This window comes from Oncorhynchus nerka, linkage group LG15 (assembly GCF_034236695.1).
Source record: "Oncorhynchus nerka isolate Pitt River linkage group LG15, Oner_Uvic_2.0, whole genome shotgun sequence".
Lineage (NCBI taxonomy): Eukaryota > Metazoa > Chordata > Actinopteri > Salmoniformes > Salmonidae > Oncorhynchus > Oncorhynchus nerka.
In genome coordinates, this window is record NC_088410.1 from 61,316,698 (window position 1) to 61,336,974 (window position 20,277).

A 20,277-nucleotide genomic window follows, 5' to 3' on the forward strand; every position below is an offset into this window, starting at 1 on the left:
GGCTGCTCTGTCAGTTAAAGGCAGGGCTCGGGAACATTTCAAATTTTGACTGACAACCCGGAAAAATATATACAAATATATGTTATAGATTCAAGTGTATTTTAAACACCTAATTTATTTGTACTGTTTCATAAGTGGCAGGTAGGCCATACCTCAGTAACTGTAGAATACATTTTTAACTACAACTCAATGATCCATCTTTTGAATGTAAAACACAATTTCCAGAACCTAATGCTAAGACTCAACATTATCATTAGGGAAGGTTGTGAGGAGTGTGTGTATTTTATGCATATATTTGACAAATATATGTACATTTTTTTTTCTTCCATATATATATATATATATATATATATATTGATAGAGATTTTCCCAATTTTTTAAATTATATTATTTTCCCATATGGGATACTACAGAATAGCTCTGCCATGTGTACAGTAATACATTGTGTGGTTTATACAGCCCAATAACAAAGAAACTCAAAGGGGAACAACCAAAATTCATATTGTAAGGTGTTAGTATCAGCTACTTTGAGTACATCATATAATATGCCTAGACAACACTATGGAAAAGATACAGACACCCACACAGTTATGACGTCATGTGCCCCTGTGTGGCACAGAGCATGACAGTTCCCTTTCTATCAATCTAGAAACTAAGCAAGTGGTTTTACTGAAAGGAAGGAACGGCTCCCGGTTATGATGTCGTGAAAATCAAACCAATGGTATACAACTTCAGCTGCAGACAACATCTAAACTAGAGGAAAGAGTTTTATCCACAGGAGGCTGCTGAAGAGAGGACGGCTCATAATAATGGTTGAAATGTGTTTGATGTGTTCGTTACCATTCCATTTATTGCTGAGCCCGTCCTCACCAGTTAAGGTACCACCGGGCTGCCTGTGGTTTTATCATTATCTTAAGCAGTGAAACCACGTATTTCTTTGGAGATACCAGATAACTCATAATCTGGTGTTAATTTTTACTACACACATCATCATAAAAGTATGTCTGTGAAATAATATGACATTTAAGAAAAATGGCAACAAATGTTGTATTTTGAAATTGTATTTTAATATTAAATGTAATATTAAACTTTTTCTTCCTCTGTGTGTGTATGTATATATATATATATATATACCACATTACGAAAACTCACAAATATAAAGTATTTATGTTATAAGTATACACACAGAAAAAGAAGCAGGAAACATTTTTATACATCTGTATACTGTGTTAGAACGCTGAAGTGCTCTTAGCTGCTCGTGGTTTTGTCACATTTCACCATGTAATGACTTAAGAAATCACTTGAAGTTCATTTCAAGAACAAAATAAAAACAACATATAATAAAACTGCACACACTCCTCCTGAAGGAGCGTGTGTAAGGCAACATTTGCAGTAGCAGAGGTTTATATACACACATAGTTAAGAATAGAAAGGATAGAGTCACATGTTCGAGTGGATCCATGTTACAGCTATACTGTGAAACTATACTATGCTATAATCGTTCATTCATAAAAATAAATGTATTTATGATTTTTATCCCTGGACTATTAGGCTATTCCAAATCATGGGATTCCTAACCTAGTATCTCTTGGTATGCACATTTTCATTTCAGCCAATCGTACTTCACCAAGTCTGTTTGAATGTTTTAGATTTACAGACTTTATAGCAGTGAGATGGTTGGAATGAAAACCTAAATACGCAGGAGTTCGTCAGTATTTAATGATTTGAAACTTTTTTTAAAGGCACTTTTCAAACATTAAATCTGCTGGCATGTTTCTCTTTTTAAGGACTCATGGCTATGGCTAGGTACAAATCTGTCATTCTGCCCCTGAACAGGCAGTTAACCCTCTGTTCCTAGGCCGTCATTGAAAATAAGAATTTGTTCTTAACTGACTTGCCTAGTTAAATAAACGTAAAATAAAATTAAAATAACATTAGAGTTAAGGAAAATAATTGTTTTGTTTCACTAATATGATTCTCCTGCCATTAAAACCCACATGAAATGTTGCAGTGTGGTGTGAGTAAAAATGATGGCACCTTTTTAGATACATTAAGGCTTTAGGGTTGATGAGCTGTAAATGTCACAACAATAGCCAGCTATCACCACAGAGAGACAGATGGAACGTTTCCCTTTGGTCCAATACCTTGTCAAGGTGTGGTATCAGGACTACAAATGGCTATTATAACAGTTTTAATGAAAATATTCACTTTTGAAATGTAGGACCTAACAGTTGTCGTTAAGAAAGGCTTGTGAACTGGAGACCCCAGTGTTTTACTCTGTTTGTCTCCCGACGCGTCAACTTTGAACACCTGCGAAATTAAATCTATTGGGATATGAAGACTCCATAGGATTTTTGAGAACTTGGGTTTAAGTGGGTGTTCAGGTGTGAACATATGCAGTTTATTTCCCTCAGAGCTGTACATACACACCAACTGTCTCCCAATATTTTGCAACCTACAAAAAAACAAACGTAAACATTTTGCATAGCGATAAAGCCACTCCACAAACTCACACTTACAAAAGAGACCAAAAACTTGAAATGTCCACTCGTGTCTTCTTCTCTCTTGTTGGATGATGTCCATGAGAATTCCACAGATAGGAAAATAGACATCCAATTCTGCCACCCACAAGTCTTTGTTTTTAAAACTAAACGTGAGAAAAATACAGGCAGAATCAGACACTTGTCATTAAGTCAGTGCACTGGAAAGGGGCAAGTCCACGCCACTTCAGTGGAGGGGGGGGGGGGTGCCTCCTATCCATATTCAACACTCAGAAGTCCCAAATGTAATGGACTCGGACAACGGCCCCCTATTCACCTCCTCAGTTTATCGTATTTGTGTCCCCTCACATCATCACTTAATCACTCCTCTTCATCTTTTTATCTGTCCTTTCAGAAAGGTAAGGTATCCATGAAGATTTTGTCTACGATGGGCGGTGGGGGAACCAGGTCCTCCAGCTTCAGGTAGAAGATGCGCTGCAGGCCCTGGGTGCAGAGGGTGCGCAGCTCAGGGAGCTTCCCCAGTAGTCGGGACAGGAAGTTGGGCTGGGGCCTCCCCGCATCGGAGCCACTGCTGGTCACATGGTCCCTCAGACAGGTGATGAGGCAGTTCTGGAACTCCTCCACCCGTTTGGGCTCTTTAAGGCCATGGCGATCTGAGGAGAAACCACAAGGAGAAACATCTTGATGAGAAACGTGAATGGGCATTTCACTGTACCATTTACAACTGCTGTGCATGTGAGCATTAAACTCTGATTCATTTGATTTTGATTTGACTATAGCCTATATCACATGCATATGTTATGCTTGTTTCAGTGTTAGAACTACAGTGCCTTCAGAAAATATTAATACCCCTTGACTTAGTCCACATTTTGTTGTGTTACAGCCTGTATTCAAAATGTATTCAATTGATTTTATTTCTCACCCATCTACAAACAATACCCCATAATGACAAAGAGAAAACATCTTTATTTAAAATGAAATAAAGAAATATCTAATTTACATATATATTCACACCCCTGAGTCAATACTTTGTAGAAGCACCTTTGGCAGCGATTACAGCTGTGAGTCTTTCTGGGTAAGTCTCTAAGAGCCTTCCACACCTGGAGTGCGCAACATTTGCTCATGTTCTTTTCAAAATTCTTCAAGGTTGGTTGCTGATCATTGCTAGACAACCATTTTTAGGTCTTGCCATAGATTTTCAATTAGATTTAAGACAAAGCTGTAACTCGGCAGCTCAGGAACATTCACTGTCTTTTTGGTAAGCAACTCCAGTGTAGATTTGGCCTTGTGTTCTAGGTTATTGTCCTGCTGAAAGATGAATTCATCTCCCAGTGTCTGGTGGAAAGCAGACTGAACCAGGTTTTTTTTTCCTGTGCTTAGCTCTATTCCATTTATTTTTTATCCTGAAATACTCCAGAGTCCTTAACGATTATAAGCATACACATAACATGACACAGCCACCACTATGCTTGAAAATATAGAGAGTGGTACTCCGCAATGTGTTGTTTTGGAATTGCCCCAAACATAACACTTTGTATTCAGGACAAAAAGTGAATTGCTTTGCTACATTTGTTTGGCAGTATTACTTTAGTGCCTTGTTGCAATCAGGATGCATGTTTTGGAATATTTTATTTATGTACAGGCTTCCTTCTTTTCAATGTCAGTTAGGTTAGTATTGTGGAGTTACTACAATGTTGTTGATCCATTCTCAGTTTTCTCCTATCACAGAAAGTCACAATTGGCCTCATGGTTAAATCCCTGAGCGGTGGGCCTCCCAAGTGGTGCAGCGGTCTAAGGCACTGCATCGCAGTGCTAGAGGTGTCCCTACAGACCCGGGTTCGATCCTGGGCTGTATCACAACTGGCCATGATCGGGAATCCCATAGAGCGGCACACAATTGGCCAAGCGTCGTCCAGGTTAGGGGAAGGTTTGGCTGGGGGGGCTTTAATTGGCTCATTACACTCTAGTGACTCCTTGTGGCGGGCCAGGCTCCAATACCGGAGAAAAACAAAGAGGAGCGCGTGCTCCTGTTCACGCGCACCAAAAGACTAGAGTCCACCTGAGTGATGCATAGAAAGAATAAGACGACTTCTTAATTTTTCAAAAGAAAAACATTGAACAATTTCTAAAGACTGTTGACATCTAGTGGAAGCCATAGGAACTACAATCTGGGCCCTAATAAATCAGGTTTCCCATAGAAAAGCATTGGAATACACAATGACCTCCAAAAAAATGTTTCCCTGGATGGATTGTGCTCGGGGTTTCGCCTGCCAAATCAGTTCTGTCATACTCACAGACATTATTTTAACAGTTTTAGAAACTTTAGAGTGTTTTCTGTCCAATACTACCATGTATTGCATAACCTAGCTTCTGGGCCTGAGTAACAGGCAGTTTACTTTGGGCATTCTTTTCATCCGGACGTGAAAATACGGCCCCCTAACCCAAAGAGGTTTTAAGACATTTCAGCCTTTTAATTTTTCATTAACTTGTAAAAACTTCTAAAAACATAATTACACTTTGACCGTATGGGTTATGTCTGTGTAGGCCAGTGACACACAATCTAAATGTAATCTATTTTATGTCAAGGGGTGTGAATAATTTCTGAAGGCACTGTACACTTAGAGTTATACCTTTCAGCTCCTAGTGGAGCAAATAAGTGGCTCACTAAAAATGTGTGTGTGTGTTTGTGTGTCTCACCTGTGATGATGACCAGTGCTGCAAGGCAGGCGAATGAGGACACGTCCAGGTTCATGCGGTGGAGGCTCTGGGAGAAGTCCATGATGGAGTCGATCCAGTCGCCAAAGCCTCGCACACACTGCATACGGTGAAGTACCACGCCGTTGCAGAAGATCAGCTTGTCTTTCTCAGCACTCGACCTAGACACAGAACAGTCTTAACATATATTGTAGAAACATTGGGCACACATTTGTGTTTTTTACAGAGTAAATGTATGCATCCCAAATGGCACTATTCCCTATTTACTGCAATACTTTTGACCAGGGCCCATAGGGAATAAGGTGCCATTTGGGATGCAGACAATGGTTACAGTGGTAATTATACCTGTATGCTAGCCGGAGGATAAAGAGTTCCACGAAAGCAGATTCCAGGAGCAGCTCCTGGTCTTCCGGGCAGAAGGCGATGAATTCTGGGATGGTCTCGGCCCATTTCCGAATCACATCCATGGTGCCTGTCAGCAGGTCGTAGAACTGCTGGATGTCATTGGCATCCTCTTTCTCTGATAGGCTGGCCACCGTCTCCTGGTACTGAGGAGTGGATAGAAGAAAGAAAGGGATGACTCACTGCCTCTGATGTCCTTCTCTTCACAACATGTAGTGTGAAATGGGATCGAGATCACTGCCATCAAAGAAGCTTAATTACATAACTATATTATAGCGAGAAGCTTAACTTTAACAGCAGCAACTGGCTAAATTCTGAGAGAGATTCAGACAACTAATAATATGATGTTCCATGAGTCACATATCTGGAGGTCCTACCTTGGAGTAGTCCAGCTTTCCGATGGCAGGGTTGGAGTCTATGTGAGCCCTGACAAGAGAGGCGATGATGTTGACGGGTGGGGTGGTGGACACTGACTCTAGCACTGTCTTGGATTTAGAGGGCAGACGACCCCTGCGACCTTTCAGGCTGTCTGTGCGGACGACTGTAAGTGAGAGAAAAAAATAATACTCTCACTGACTGTACCCGTCTGAGATTCTCATGTGACTGTCACCGCAAGCCTCCGTTTCACTGAATAACGGCTATATCCATTTCAGTTGATATTTTTATACGACTGGGCACAGTAAACTTGCCTAGTTAAATAAAGGTTAAATCAAATAAAAAAGCTTCAGTTTCGCATGGCTTTCATTCTTAGCTTGGGTTTCACATGATTGTCATTGCAACTTGGTTTTCACGTCACATATACTAGACACTGAAGGCTTTAAGGGAGTGTGACATGGCATTACCTTCCTTCACCATTCCCACCCGCAGGCACTTCTGGAAACGGCAGAATTGGCAACGGTTCCTTCGCCGCTTGTCTACTGGACAGTCTTTGTTGGCTAGGCACACATATTTAGCATTCTTCTGTACAGTTCGCTGCAATAACAAAGAACAGTGTGATTATTTTCCTGCGCATTTGTCAAAGTTCCCCTTTTTCTTTTATAATCAGTTTCTTAATAGTGAGCACTTATACTGAAACTGGAGCCAAGTAAATGTATGAATATTAAAGATGTTATTATGTGTAAATGAATCATAAAAATCATGAAATAATAATAATATAACTACTGTGAAGCATCCTACCTTAAAGAAGCCCTTGCAGCCCTCACAGGTGCGGACCCCGTAGTGCTGACAGGAGGCATTGTCCCCACACACTGCACAGCGACCCTCGTTGGCCCCGGGGCTGCCGGTCTTAGGGGACAACATGTGCCTTTCCATGATCCCGGGGCTGTCCAAGGACCTCTGGTCTAGGGACAAGGGGGCATAATGGAGCTGGGAGGCATGCCTCTGGGAGGGCTGAAAAAAAGGGTCCTCCTCACCCTGCTGGGGGCCCTGGTGCTGCCCCAGGGGGGAGTGCTGCTCTGTGGTGGGGATGAAGGTGAAGAAGGAGGGTTGCTGAGCCAGGCTTGACTTATCGGCCACCCAGCACCCAGGGTCTGGGGAGTAGGGGCTGAAGGGCGAGTCCCAGACTGGGCCAGGCTGACTCTGGAAGCCCGGGGTGGGTGGGGAGGGGGCGGCTGATGCGGGGCTGCCATAATAATCGGAGCCGCAGGAGGACAGCGTCTCGTCGAGGTAGCTGAGGGCGAAGGAGCCCGGGTAGCAGCTATATACCTGGATGTCGTCCAGTTTAAAGGCTGAGTGCTGAGCCTGAGGGCTGGAGGTGCTGCCGGCTGAGTGGCCGGAGGGGGCGGTGGAGGTGGTGATCTGGCAGGAGTAGGTGTCAAACTCGCCCACATAGCCGCTGCCCACCAGGGTGTTGATGCTGGGGAGGGAGGAGGCGGTGAGCTGGTCCTGCTCGGCACCAATGTCCATGGTCAGCTTAGCACTGAGTTCGGGGTTCAGGAACTCAGAGCTGTAGTAGTTGTTGTCGTAGGGCACAGTTCCATACTGAGTTTGAACACAGGGCATCGCTAAAAAATAATTGAAAACAATATTTAATAAAAATATTTCAAAGACATTCACCATTCAAATAATTGAAATGGTGCCGGTAATGTTGAGTCATGTAGGCCAACCTGCCGTACACTCCAAGCTCACCATCACCCCAGTCAAACCAGGTGCAATAACCATAAACAAGTCAACAACACTGAAGAAACTTAACCGGTCTTAGGAATCCCTTTTTAACACCTCTCCAACAGTGCACCTCGACATCATCCCATACAGAAACACTTCTATCCCCCTTCCTCACACCGACACAGCTTTAGGCCTGTTGGTACCCCTTTGGTGATTCTGAGAAAGCCTGGAAAACCAGTTGTCCGGATGATGGGGAGATCGTCTTGCTGGAGGATATTGCGTTACTGGCTTTCAATGCTACGATTATGAACAGGGCAACCCTCCTCCCCAAGGACTGACAGTACTAAGGAGTCCAGGGGATTGGGTTTCAGGGTGGGCTAAATGCCAGCTGAAGAGAGGAAGGTGACAGGGCCGGCAGAGCAGGGTGCTAGGGTGTATTTAGCAGCTGGACATGTGTGTGTTTCATGTCTACCTCGGAACTGTCGATATCAGATCAATATTGGATCTGGTGGACTTTTCTCCATGAGGTGTTATCTCACGGAACTGTAGCTATAATCATCTGATTCAATTAATCTCTTAACTATTGTCTTAATTCAATGTCAGTTAAACCACAATGAAGGCTTTTGGTCAATCAGTCAAAGCTTTGATTATCTCAAGACATCCTTGCATGACTAGACACAATGTAAAATAAACAATTATCCTAAACACATTCATTTATGTGCAATCCCTGAAATGGAAGACACTGCTTTTTCCTTGTTATATAATCTTCAACAACATGTCTGGGTGTAAGGCTCTTCTGCCCCTAAGCAGTGGCTGTTTTCTCTTAGCATGTGCTTTGGTGAGAACTATACACCTGTTGCACACAAACTAAAGTAAAAAACATCGTTGACCTATGAAAAGGGTACCAACATGAAAAGGTCACAAGTTAACTTCTGAACTCTGTGTGGAACATGAGTGCAAAGGATATGTGTGCATCATCTGATAAGCTGAGGACAAGAGGGATACAACAATGAGACATCCGATACTGCCACCGCCTCTTGAACACAGTAAAACGACTGGCCATATCGCCACCTGTCTGCCTTTCATAATAGTAGCCTAAATTGGTAGCAATGTGACGCATAAACCTATTTATTTAAAATAATACAGATGGATTAAGTTTCAAATAACTGACCGTTAGAGCAAATCATACAAAACTAGAAATATCCAACCACTCACATGCTCAACTATTTCCTTTCAATATTTCAAGCCTCGAAATGATGTAATCATAAAGGCTACACAGCAAACAATACTTGGGCTATTTCAAGACCATCAATACACCCCTATTGGCTCCATATAAAAGGACCTATATAATAGCCCTTATAACAGGGAGTGTGCGGCTGGTCACAACACTGACCAACACATACGCAAGTCACAAGTGTGACAGCGCTCAATGTTGAATGCAGTCAAGTCTACAACGATATCCACGACATCTAGCATTTGGTCTGACATGTTATTTACTTATTATTTGATTGACATTTTCAGCAGCTGTAACCTACTCGAATGGGAACGTAGCATCTATACATTGAATTTGCGGTATGCCATTAGAAAATATAACATTTTAATTACCAAGAAAACACAAATACAGCAATTGCAAGTAGGCTAAAATGCAACAAATCATTACATTAAGCAAGCATTTTAGTGGGATAAAGTTTTCAAAGAATAAAAAGGCATCCCTGCCAATCGGATCCATAAAAAACAGTGAAGCGCACTAAGCATGCATGCTAAATATAAGAAATAACTTTTACTAACCTGCTGTATAAATCCTCAATTCCTTAGCCAACGTCTCATTTATTCCGAGTGATGGATAAACATCAAGTGTGTTACAACCTCTGTTTACAATTCTGAAAGGGAATGAATTCTTCAGACTTGAGGCACAGCGCAATATATACAGTCACTTGTATTTTGCCGTTACGTCAGGTAGTCCCGGCTCTAGGCGTGTCTTTTCCCATAAAAGGCAAACGGGGCGGTGACTTTTCCGGGTCAGGAGCCAATGGCATCGTTCTCACACAGACGTCCTCATCACTCTGACGCACGCTCGGGATTCCATTGACGCAAGCGCCTGCGGAGTTGTCTGATCTAAATTTAGACCTTTTTACATACGTGGTGCTATTACCGCCTGGTATAGGCTAAAAATAAACGTCTGATGATGACATTGTATTGCTAAAAAGGAATTTAAAATTGATAACTGACAAATGAGTGCCAGAAATAATAATAATTATAGGTTTGTCATCTCAAGGAAGACGTTTGTAAAGCCTAAATGCTGGGATGTTTTGTTTGTCTATTTAAACTATAGGCTATTCAAATTGTACACGATGTAGCCTATATATATTGTAATGACCTGACTGTGCGGGTCGCTTCAATATATATGCTAGTTCTATAGTCTAACAAATCATTTGCAAACAGGAACATACATATAAGGAGTTTATAAACACAATTGCTCAGTTAGGCCTAACCCAATAAGGTCTAGCAGTAGGCCTATCTTCTAAGTACAATGTAACAACAATGAGTAATTACAATACTTTTTAAACTGTACTTACATGAATAATTACACAGTAATAATGGCACTGTAATGTAAAGGGTAAAGCTAATGAATGACATAAGACATTAATGACGTTACATATTGTAATATTTAAAGCCTTTTTATGAATGATTTGGCCTATATAAATAGCCTATAGCCTAACAGTCTACAAAGCCTGTGTTCCAAATCTCAGCCCTTTCCCCAACGTGCACTTGTGCACTCCCCTGCATAGATTTTAAAAAGCATAGGATTGGTGTAACAGTTCACACCAATGGGGAGTGCACAAGTGCATACTTCAGGGAAAAGGGTGCAGAGTAGGTGCAGCTTGAGAAACGGTATTATGCGTGGGTGTGTTGGTATGTGGAGGGTGTGTGTGCCAAGAAAAAAGCTGAGCCCTGCTTGAAGCGTAACAAGGGGGAAAATCTGCACGTGGCTACGTCAAGTTTTATGCCAACAAGATCAGACAGGTCTATCCCTATATAAAAAAAAAAGTATGATGACAGTTAAAGGTGTTGGCATATTCTCGAAAGCTAAATTCTCGGAATTCAGGAACTGAATACCCAGTTCAATTCCTGGAGGGCCGACCACCTGCGGGTTTTTGTTCCTCCCTTGTACTTGATTGATCAATTAAGGTAACTGATTAGTCAGAAACTTCCCTGGTCTAGTTCTTAATTGACACAAATTGATAGAAAATAACGAAACCTCTCCCTCCCCGAGTTTGGGAAACCCTGCTCTAGGGGAAGTTTCCACAGAAACATATACAGTGGGGCAAAAAAGTATTTAGTCAGCCACCAATTGTGCAAGTTCTCCCACTTAAAAAGATGAGAGAGGCCTGTATTTTCATCATAGGTACACTTCAACTATGACAGACAAAATGAAAAAAAAAATCCAGAAAATCACATTGTAGGATTGTTAATTAATTTATTTCCATTATAATTTAATGAACGTTTCTAAATTGCTTTCAACACCTTAAGCACATGCACACTGCATAGACGGGTTGGCTGACAACATCATGAAAATGATGCGCACACATTGACGTGGAGGAAGCCATGCTATGTTATGATTCTGATTTAATTGTTTGTAACCCAGTTGAAGTTATTCAGATAGGTAATTCCAAAGTCAAAAACGAACTTGCCGCAATATTTTAAAAAATGGGTTGTATTTACAATAAATATTAGATTGAATTTATATAAATAGGTAGATTTACATGGAATTTATGTAATTGATTGTAACCCAGTTGAAGTAATTTGGATAATTAGTTACAAAGTGAAATATCAACCTGGAGCCAGATGTTTGATGGGGTTGAGGTCAGGGCTCTGTGTAGGCCAGTCAAGTTCTTCCACACCAATCTCAATAAAACATTTCTGTATGGACCTCGCTTTGAGCATGGGGGCATTGTCATGCTGAAACAGGAAAGGGCCTTCCCCAACTTCCCCAATACAGTTCCAAGATGGCGCAGTCAGACATCTTTGTCTTGTCTTATGTACATATATTTTTAAATCTTTTTCTTCACATTCTTTTGAATATTTTTCCTAAACCGCAACTTCAAAATACTCTCCTGCAACCCGCCAGTATTTCTACTTACACCGGAACTGGAATTGCTCAACTGAAGCTAGCTAACTAGCTACCAGCTATCAGTCAGCTAACCACTGCTAGCGGTCATCAGCTAATCTTTAGCTCGGAAAGCTCTCGCCAGTTCGTACAACGCGTTTCAAACCAGAGCATACCGGACCTATTTTTCTCTCCATATCCCAGGATTCCTACCGCAAACCCTGAACCTTTTCATCTGGATCATCGCAGCTAGCTAACCGCAACCCGGGTTGACTACTCCTGGCTAACGTTTCCGTCCCAGAGCAAGCACCAATTAGCCTGGAGGTAGCCCATGCTATGCCCATCTCCCTGCGAGGGCTCCTGGGCTACTCCTGAAGCCCATTCCTCGGCTACAATATCCGGACCCCTTCTACTGCTAGTACGGGGCACGGAACCCCGTCGATCCTTCACGACTGGAATACCGACATAATCTGCCCGACGATTGCAACAGGCCCCTCAGGTGCGACGCCCCCTGAAGGCCCATTCTGCTAAACGCGGCCTGCTAGCAATCTAGAGCATATTGGGCTGTTAGCTGATCCATCAGCCAGTTTCTTAGACCACTATACCCATTTTACCAATTGGACTGGGACCCCTCTGCTACTTGGAACCCTACGAATTCCACGACTGGTCTATCGACTGACGTAACCGCACGAGCAGGCAAAAACAGACTTCCCCCATCGCAACATCCCTCTAAGGCACTTCTGCTAACTTGCTAGCCCCGGCCTGCTAACTGCTAGCTTGCTAGCCCCGGCCTGCTATTTGTCTGAATCGCCGTGTCCCCAGCCAACCCAACCACTCACTGGACCCATACAATTCACTTGGTTGCGCATGCCTCTCCCTAATATCAATATGCCTTGTCCATTACTGTCCTGGTTAGTGATTACTGTCTTATTTCAATGTAGAGCCCTGCTCAATATGCCTTAACCAACCATGTTGTTCCACCTCCCACATATGCGATGACATCACCTGGTTTAAACGTCTCTAGAGACTATATCTCTCTCATCATTACTCAATGCCTAGGTTTACCTCCAATGTACTCTCTTCCTACCATACCTTTGTCTGTACATTATGCCTCGAATCTATGCTATCGTGCCCAGAAACCTGCTCCTTTAACTCTCTGTTCCGAATGTGCTAGACTGCCAGTTCTTATAGCCTTTAGCTGTACCCTTATCCTACTTCTCCTCTGTTCCTCTGGTGATGTAGAGGTTAATCCAGGACATGCAGTGCCTAGCTCCACTCCTACTCCCCAGGTGCTCTCATTTGTTGACTTCTGTAACCGTAAAAGCCTTGGTTTCATGCATGTTAACATGAGAAGCCTACTCCCTAAGTTTGCTTTATTCACTGCTTTAGCACATTCTGCCAACCCGGATGTCTTAGCTGTGTCTGAATCCTGGCCTAGGAAAATCACCAAAAACCCAGAAATGTCCATCCCTAACTATAACATTTTCCGCCAAGATAGAACTGCCAAAGGGGGCGGTGTTGCAATCTACTGCAGAGAGCCTGCAAAGTTATGTCTTTACTATCCAGGTCTGTAAAAAACAATTCGAGCTTCTACTTCTAAGAATGCACCTTTCCAGACACAAGTCTCTCACCGTTGCCGCTTGCTATAGACCACCTTCTACCCCCAGCTGTGCCCTGGGCACCATATGTGAATTGATTGCCCCCATCTATCTTCTGAGCTCGTTCTGGTAGGTAACCTAAACTGGGACATGCTTAACACCCCGGCCATCCTACAATCTATGCTTGATGCCCTCAATCTCACACAAATTATCAATGAACCTACCAGGTACAACCCCAATTCTTTAAACACGGGCACCCTCATAGATATCACCCTAACTAACTCGCCCTCCAAATACACCCCTGCTGCTTTCAACCAAGATCTCAGCGATCACTGCCTCATTGCCTGCATCTGTAATGGGTCTGCAGTCAAACAACCACCCCTCATCACTGTCAAACGCTCCCTAAAACACTTTAGCGAACAGACCTTTCTATTCGACCTGGCCGGGGTATCCTGGAATTACATTGACCTCCTCCCGTCAGTAGAGGATGCATGCTTATTGTTTAAAAGTTATTCTTAAAATAATTCTTAAATAAGCATGCTTCGTTCAAAAAATGTAGAACCAGGAATAGATATAGCCCTTGGTTCACTCCAGACCTGTCTTCCCTTGACCAGCACAAAAACATCCTGTGGTGTTCTGCATTAGCATCGAATAGCCCCCGCGATATGCAACTTTTCAGGGAAGTTAGGAACCAATATACACAGGCAGTTAGGAAAGCTAAGGCTAGCTTTTTCAAACAGAAATTTGCATCCTGTAGTACAAACTCAAAAAAGTTCTGGGACACTGTAAAGTCCATGGATAATAAGAGCACCTGTAGGGAGATGCCCTCTGTACTGAGGCTAGGAAACACGGTCACTACCGATAAATCCACAATAATTGAGAATATCAATAAGCATTTTTCTACCGCTGGCCATGCTTTCCACCTGGCTACCCCTACCCCGGTCAACAGCCCTGCGCTCCCCACAGCAACTCGCCCTAACCTCCCCACTTCTCCTTCACCCAAATCCAGATAGCTGATGTTCTGATAGAGCTGCAAAATCTGGACCCCTACAAATCAGCCGGGCTAGACAATCTGGACTCTCTTTCTAAAATTATCTGCTGAAATTGTTGCAACCCCTATTACTAGCCTGTTCAACCTCTCTTTCATAGCGTCTGAGATTCCCATAGATTGGAAAGCTGCCGCGGTCAACCCCTTCTTCAAAGGGGGAGACACTCTAGACCCAAACTGCTACAGACCTATATCTATTCTGCCCTGCCTATCTAAGGACTTTGAAAGCCAAGTTAACAAACAGATTACCGACCATTTCGAATCTCACCGTACCTTCAACGCTATGCAATCTGGTTTCAGAGCTGGTCATGGGTGCACCTCAGCCACGCTCAAGGTCCTAAACGATATCATAACCGCCATCGATAAGATACATTACAGTGCAGCCGTATTCATTGACCTGGCTAAGGCTTTCAACTCTGTCAATCACAACATTCTAATTGGCAGACTCAACAGCCTTGGACTCAAATGATTGCCTCGCTTGGTTCACCAACTGCTTCTCCGATAGAGTTCAGTGTGTCAAATCGGAGGGCCTGTTGTCTGGACCTCTGGCAGTCTCTATGGGGGTGCCACAGGGTTCAATTCTCGGGCCAACTCTCCTCTCTGTATACATCAATGATGTCGCTCTCACTGCTGGTGATTCTTTGATCCACCTCTACGCAGACGACACCATTCTGTATACCTCTGGCCCTTCTTTGGACACTGTGCTAGCAAACCTCCAGATGAGCTTCAATGCCATACAACTCTCCTTCCGTGGCCTCCAACTGCTCTTAAATGCAAGTAAAACTAAATGCATGCTCTTCAACGGTTCGCTGCCCGCACCTGCCCACCTGACCAGCATCACTACTCTGGACGGTTCTGACTTAGAATATGTGGACAACTACAAATATCTAGGTGTCTGGTTAGACTGTAAACTCTCCTTCCAGACTCACATTAAACATCTCCAATCCAAAATAAAATCTAGAATCGGCATCCTATTTCACAACAAAGCATCCTTCACTCATGCTGCCAAACATACCCTCGTAAAACTGACCATCCTACCGATCCTCGACTTCGGCGATGTCATTTACAAAATAGCCTCCAACACTCTACTCAACAAAGTTGATGCAGTCTATCATAGTGCCATCCGTTTTGTCACCAAAGCCCCATATACTACCCACCTATGCGACCTGTATGCTCTCGTTGGCTGGCCCTCGCTTCATACTCGTCGCCAAACCCACTGGCTCCAGGTCATCTACAAGTCTCTGCTAGGTAAAGCCCTGCCTTATCTCAGCTCATTGGTCACCATAGCAGCACCCACCTGTAGCACGCGCTCCAGCAGGTATATCTCAAGCCAATTCTTCCTTTGGCCCCCTCTCCTTCCAGTTCTCTGCTGCCAATGACTGGAACGAACTGCAAAAATCTCTGAAGCTGGAGACTCTTACCTCCCTCACTAGCTTTAAGCACCAGCTGTCAGAGAAGCTCACAGATCACTACACCTGTACATATCTCATCTGTAAATAGCCAATCCAATCTACCTCATCCCCATACTGTATTTATTTATATATCTTGCTCCTTTGCACCCCAGTATCTCTACTTGCACATTCATCTTCTGCACACCCTACCATTCCAATGTTTAATAGCTATATTGTAATTACTTCGCCACCATGGCCTATTTATCACATAAAATTTATTCAAATCAAATCAAATGTATTTATATAGCCCTTCATACATCAGCTGATATCTCAAAGTGCTGTACAGAAACCCACTCTAAAACCCCAAACAGCAAGCAATGCAGGTGTAGAAGCACGGTGGCTAGGAAAAACTCCCTAGAAAGGCCAAAACCTAGGAAGAAACCTAGAGAGGAACCAGGCTATAAGGGGTGGCCAGTCCTCTTCTGGCTGTGCCGGGTGGAGATTATAACAGAACATGACCAAGATGTTCAAATGTTCATAAATGACCAGCATGGTCAAATAATAATTATCACAGTAGTTGTCGAAAGTGCAGCAAGTCAGGACCTCAGGAGTAAATTTCAGTTGGCTTTTCATAGCCGATCATTAAGAGTATCTCTACCACTCCTGCTGTCTCTAGAGATTTGAAAACAGCAGGTCTGGGACAGGTAGCACGTCCGGTGAACAGGTCAGGATTCCATAGCCGCAGGCAGAACAGTTGAAACTGGAAATCGCCTTACCTTTCTTATCCTACCTCATTTGCACATGCTGTTTATAGGTTTTTCTACTGTATTATTGATTGTATGTTTGTTTATTCCATGTGTAACTCTGTGTTGTTTTATGTGTCTAACTGCTTTGCTTTATCTTGGCCAGGTCACAGTTGCAAATGAGAACTTGTTCTCAACTAGCCTACCTGGTTAAATAAAAGTGAAATAAAAAATAAAAAACTGTTGTCACAAATTTGGAAGCACAGAATCGTCTATAATGTCATTGTATGATGTAGCGTTAAGATTTCCCTTCACTGGAACTAAGGGGCCTAGTCCAAACCATGAAAAACAGCCCCAGACCATTATACCTCCTCCACCGAACTTTACAGTTGGCACTATGCATGCGGGCAGTTAGCATTCTCAGAACCCAGATTCGTGAAGTGTCGATTCATCACTCCAGATAACGCATTTCCACTCCTCCAGAGTCCAATGCCCCGTGAGCTTTATACCACTCCAGCCGAAGCCTGACATTGCGCATGGTGATCTTAGGCTTGTGTGCGGCTGCTTGGCCATGGAAACACATTTCATGAAGCTCCCAACTAACAGTTATTGTGCTGATGTTGCTTCCATAGGCAGTTTGGAACACGGTAGGGAAAGCTGCAACCAAGGACAGACGATTTTTACGCGCTGTGTGCTTCAACACTCGGCTGTTCTGTGAGCTTGTGTGGCCTACCACTTCGCGGCTGAGCCGCTGTTGCTCCTAGATGTTTCCACTTCACAATAACAACACTTACAGTTTACCAGAGCAGTACTAGCAGGGCAGAAAATTGCCGAACTGACTTGTTGGAAAGGTGGCATCCTGTGACGGTGTCACATTGAAAGTCACTTGAGCTCTTCAGTAAGGCAATTCTTCTCCAAATGTTTGTCTATGGAGCGGGGTGGCAGGTAGCCTAGTGGTTAGAGCATTGGGCCAGTAACTGAAAGTTTGCTAGATCGAATCCCCAAGCTGACAAGGTAGTTAACCCACCGTCATTGTAAATAAGATTTTTTTCTAAACTGACTTGCCTCGTTAAATAAAGGTTAAATAATCATTTTAAAAAATGTAATTAAAATATGGAGATTTCATGGCAGTGTGCTCGATTTTATACACCTGTCAGCAACGGTGTGGCTGAAATAGCTGAATCCACCAATTTGAAGGGATGTCCACATACTTTTGTGTATATAGTGTAATTGATCTACTCGCTTGTAACCCAATTGAAGTCATTTGGATATAATGTTCCAAAGTGAAAACTCAACTTGGAGCAAGATAAAATTGTTTGTATTTACAGGAAATATTAGTTTGTATTTGTTATTCATTAGATTTAACCAAAGAGGGAAATTAGGTTGAGTGTTGAAAGAAATAGGTTGCACCAACTGGAAATACAGGTTTGGTAATAATCAAATAAAACAGTTGGCATTGAATCCTGTGTTTGATTTCAACAAATGTACTATTTGAAACCACTTGAAATCATTGTTTTTGGTTGATCCAAAGACATTTTTTACAGTGTATGAAGGCGGTAATGTTGCTAAGAATATCAGAGAACAACTTATACAATAGGTCCAGTTTTACTACTGTAGTCTTGCTGAAAGTGTCTGCACTCTTTCCAGTATCAGGGCAGACAGGCCAGGGGACACTTCAGTGCAATGAAAGACATGATTCAAATCTCTAAATTCCTCCCTTGACTTTGACTCCCTCCCAATCCCACCATACAGTATGTACAGTAAAACACGCTATACTGTAGGGTCAATATTGACTCAACTGGTGCACCATAGCTGGGAAACCTGGGGAGAGAAACTGTTGTTTTCACCAACCACCTGGGTAGAGAGTGGGAGGGGTGGAAAGCCCCAGCAGTAGTCTAACCTAACTAACGTCTCAGTGTAATAGAGGCTATCGACACGGTGGAAAGATATATGATATCCTATAGTGAGTACTCTTCCAGTCTCTCAGGGTACAATATAGCTTCATATTCTATACTTAGAGCTTGGTGTTAGACATGAGACCTAGACCCAATGTCCCTGTAGATTTGACTCCAGAAAAAACTCTGACATGTAAGCTGCAAATCAATGATAACAAAACACACCCTGTGTGTGGCTGGTTAAACTGTCTATACTGCTCCCATGGAGTTGAATTGAAATATAACTTCCCATCTCAGGACATTGACGTGAATGGGAATTCCCAATCTAGTAATTCTACTTCTATGGTTGAATATAGCAGATGGAGCTCCTCTGGTCCAGGAAGGTAGAGGTGTGTCCCATTAATATCTCCTTTCTCCTGAAGTGTGCAATAGGGTGACCACATGTCCCAGATTGTGCAGGAGAGACCCGCATTTTGTCCCTTTGTCCCCCGCAACCAAACAATCATGTCTGGCATTTTATCAACACATTCAAATACCACTAATATTCCAAAAAGTTTATTTGTCCCGTATTGCAGTCAGACATTCTAACCTGTATATTTTTGCAGCAGAGAGGAAGAGGCGAAGCTAGAGGTTTCACTCTCGACAAAATGGGCTTATTTTGGACCTAAACCTTTTGGCCTGCCTTCACGCCTTTGGGACAAGGATTGTCATAGTTAGGGCGGAGACATCAGGGGAGGCTGCTGAGAGGAGGACAGCTCATACTAATGGCTGGAAAGGAGCAAATGGAATGGCATTAAACACATGGAAACCATGTGTTTGATGTAATTGATACCATTCCACTATTCGGCTCCAGCCATTACCACGAGACCGTCCTCTCCAATTAAGGTACCACCAACATCCTGTGTCAAGATACAGTTCTCAGTTAACAGTCACATTGCGCTTTTGACAAGTTTTAGGTCTATGTCATAAGGTTGCGTTACTGGTGATGTTAAACAATTATCCAATCATTGTTGAGATCTGATATTTTTTTATTTAAAAAAATATATTTTATTTTATTAACAACAAATCAATACATAAAGCACATGAGGGAACACAAGCATACATAGATTACAAACAATGGACAATCGAGCTAGGGGGTACAATATCACATTACAATTACACAAGGACCTTAAGGGACATGCATATACTTACAATTCTAACAGCTTTTTTGTTAGTAGAGCATTTAACCGTCTTAAAATACAGTTCAATTTCTTTTTGTAGGGTACGAAAATGTGGTTTTCTGTTTGTAAATTTACATTTGTGTATATGAAATTTGGCCAAAAGAATAATGAAATTAATTACATAAAAATGATTCCGCTTATTTCTATTGTATGTAAAGAATCCAAACAGTACATCTCTCCACAATAGTGTAAAATCTTCATAAATGTGTTCAATTATAAACCTACTGATGTCTTGCCACAGTTTTCTTTCATGCATACAATGCCAAAAAAGATGCACAACTGTTTCTGGGTGGTCATTACAAAAGGAGCAATTTGAGTTGATGTTTTCCTTAAACTTCTTCATATAGTGGTTGGCAGGATAATATTTATGAATAATTTTAAAGGAAACTTCCTTAATTTTGTTAACAAGTAGGTATGTTTGTGGCAACATCCTAACTTTTTTCCAACAGATATTATCAATAAATCCATTCCAATAAGGCATGACATAAGGTATAGATACAACATCCTGCTGAAACAAGGATCGTATCGCTCTGTTGTTGAATGGACCAAAAGA

The 20,277-nt window shown here is 42.4% G+C and overlaps 1 protein-coding gene across 1 annotated transcript; it reads right to left on the minus strand.

Moving 5' to 3' along the window:
- Positions 1-1,148: 1,148 nt before the first annotated feature.
- Positions 1,149-9,622, minus strand: LOC115143039 (nuclear receptor subfamily 4 group A member 1-like). The gene is made up of 7 exons (XM_029683033.2): positions 9,510-9,622; positions 6,795-7,621; positions 6,461-6,590; positions 5,996-6,159; positions 5,562-5,764; positions 5,199-5,377; positions 1,149-3,154 (listed from the first exon to the last, which is right to left on the minus strand). Exons 2-7 carry the CDS (start codon positions 7,617-7,619, stop codon positions 2,892-2,894), a joined length of 1,764 nt encoding a protein of 587 aa, XP_029538893.2. The 5' UTR covers positions 7,620-7,621; positions 9,510-9,622; the 3' UTR covers positions 1,149-2,891.
- Positions 9,623-20,277: the final 10,655 nt, after the last annotated feature.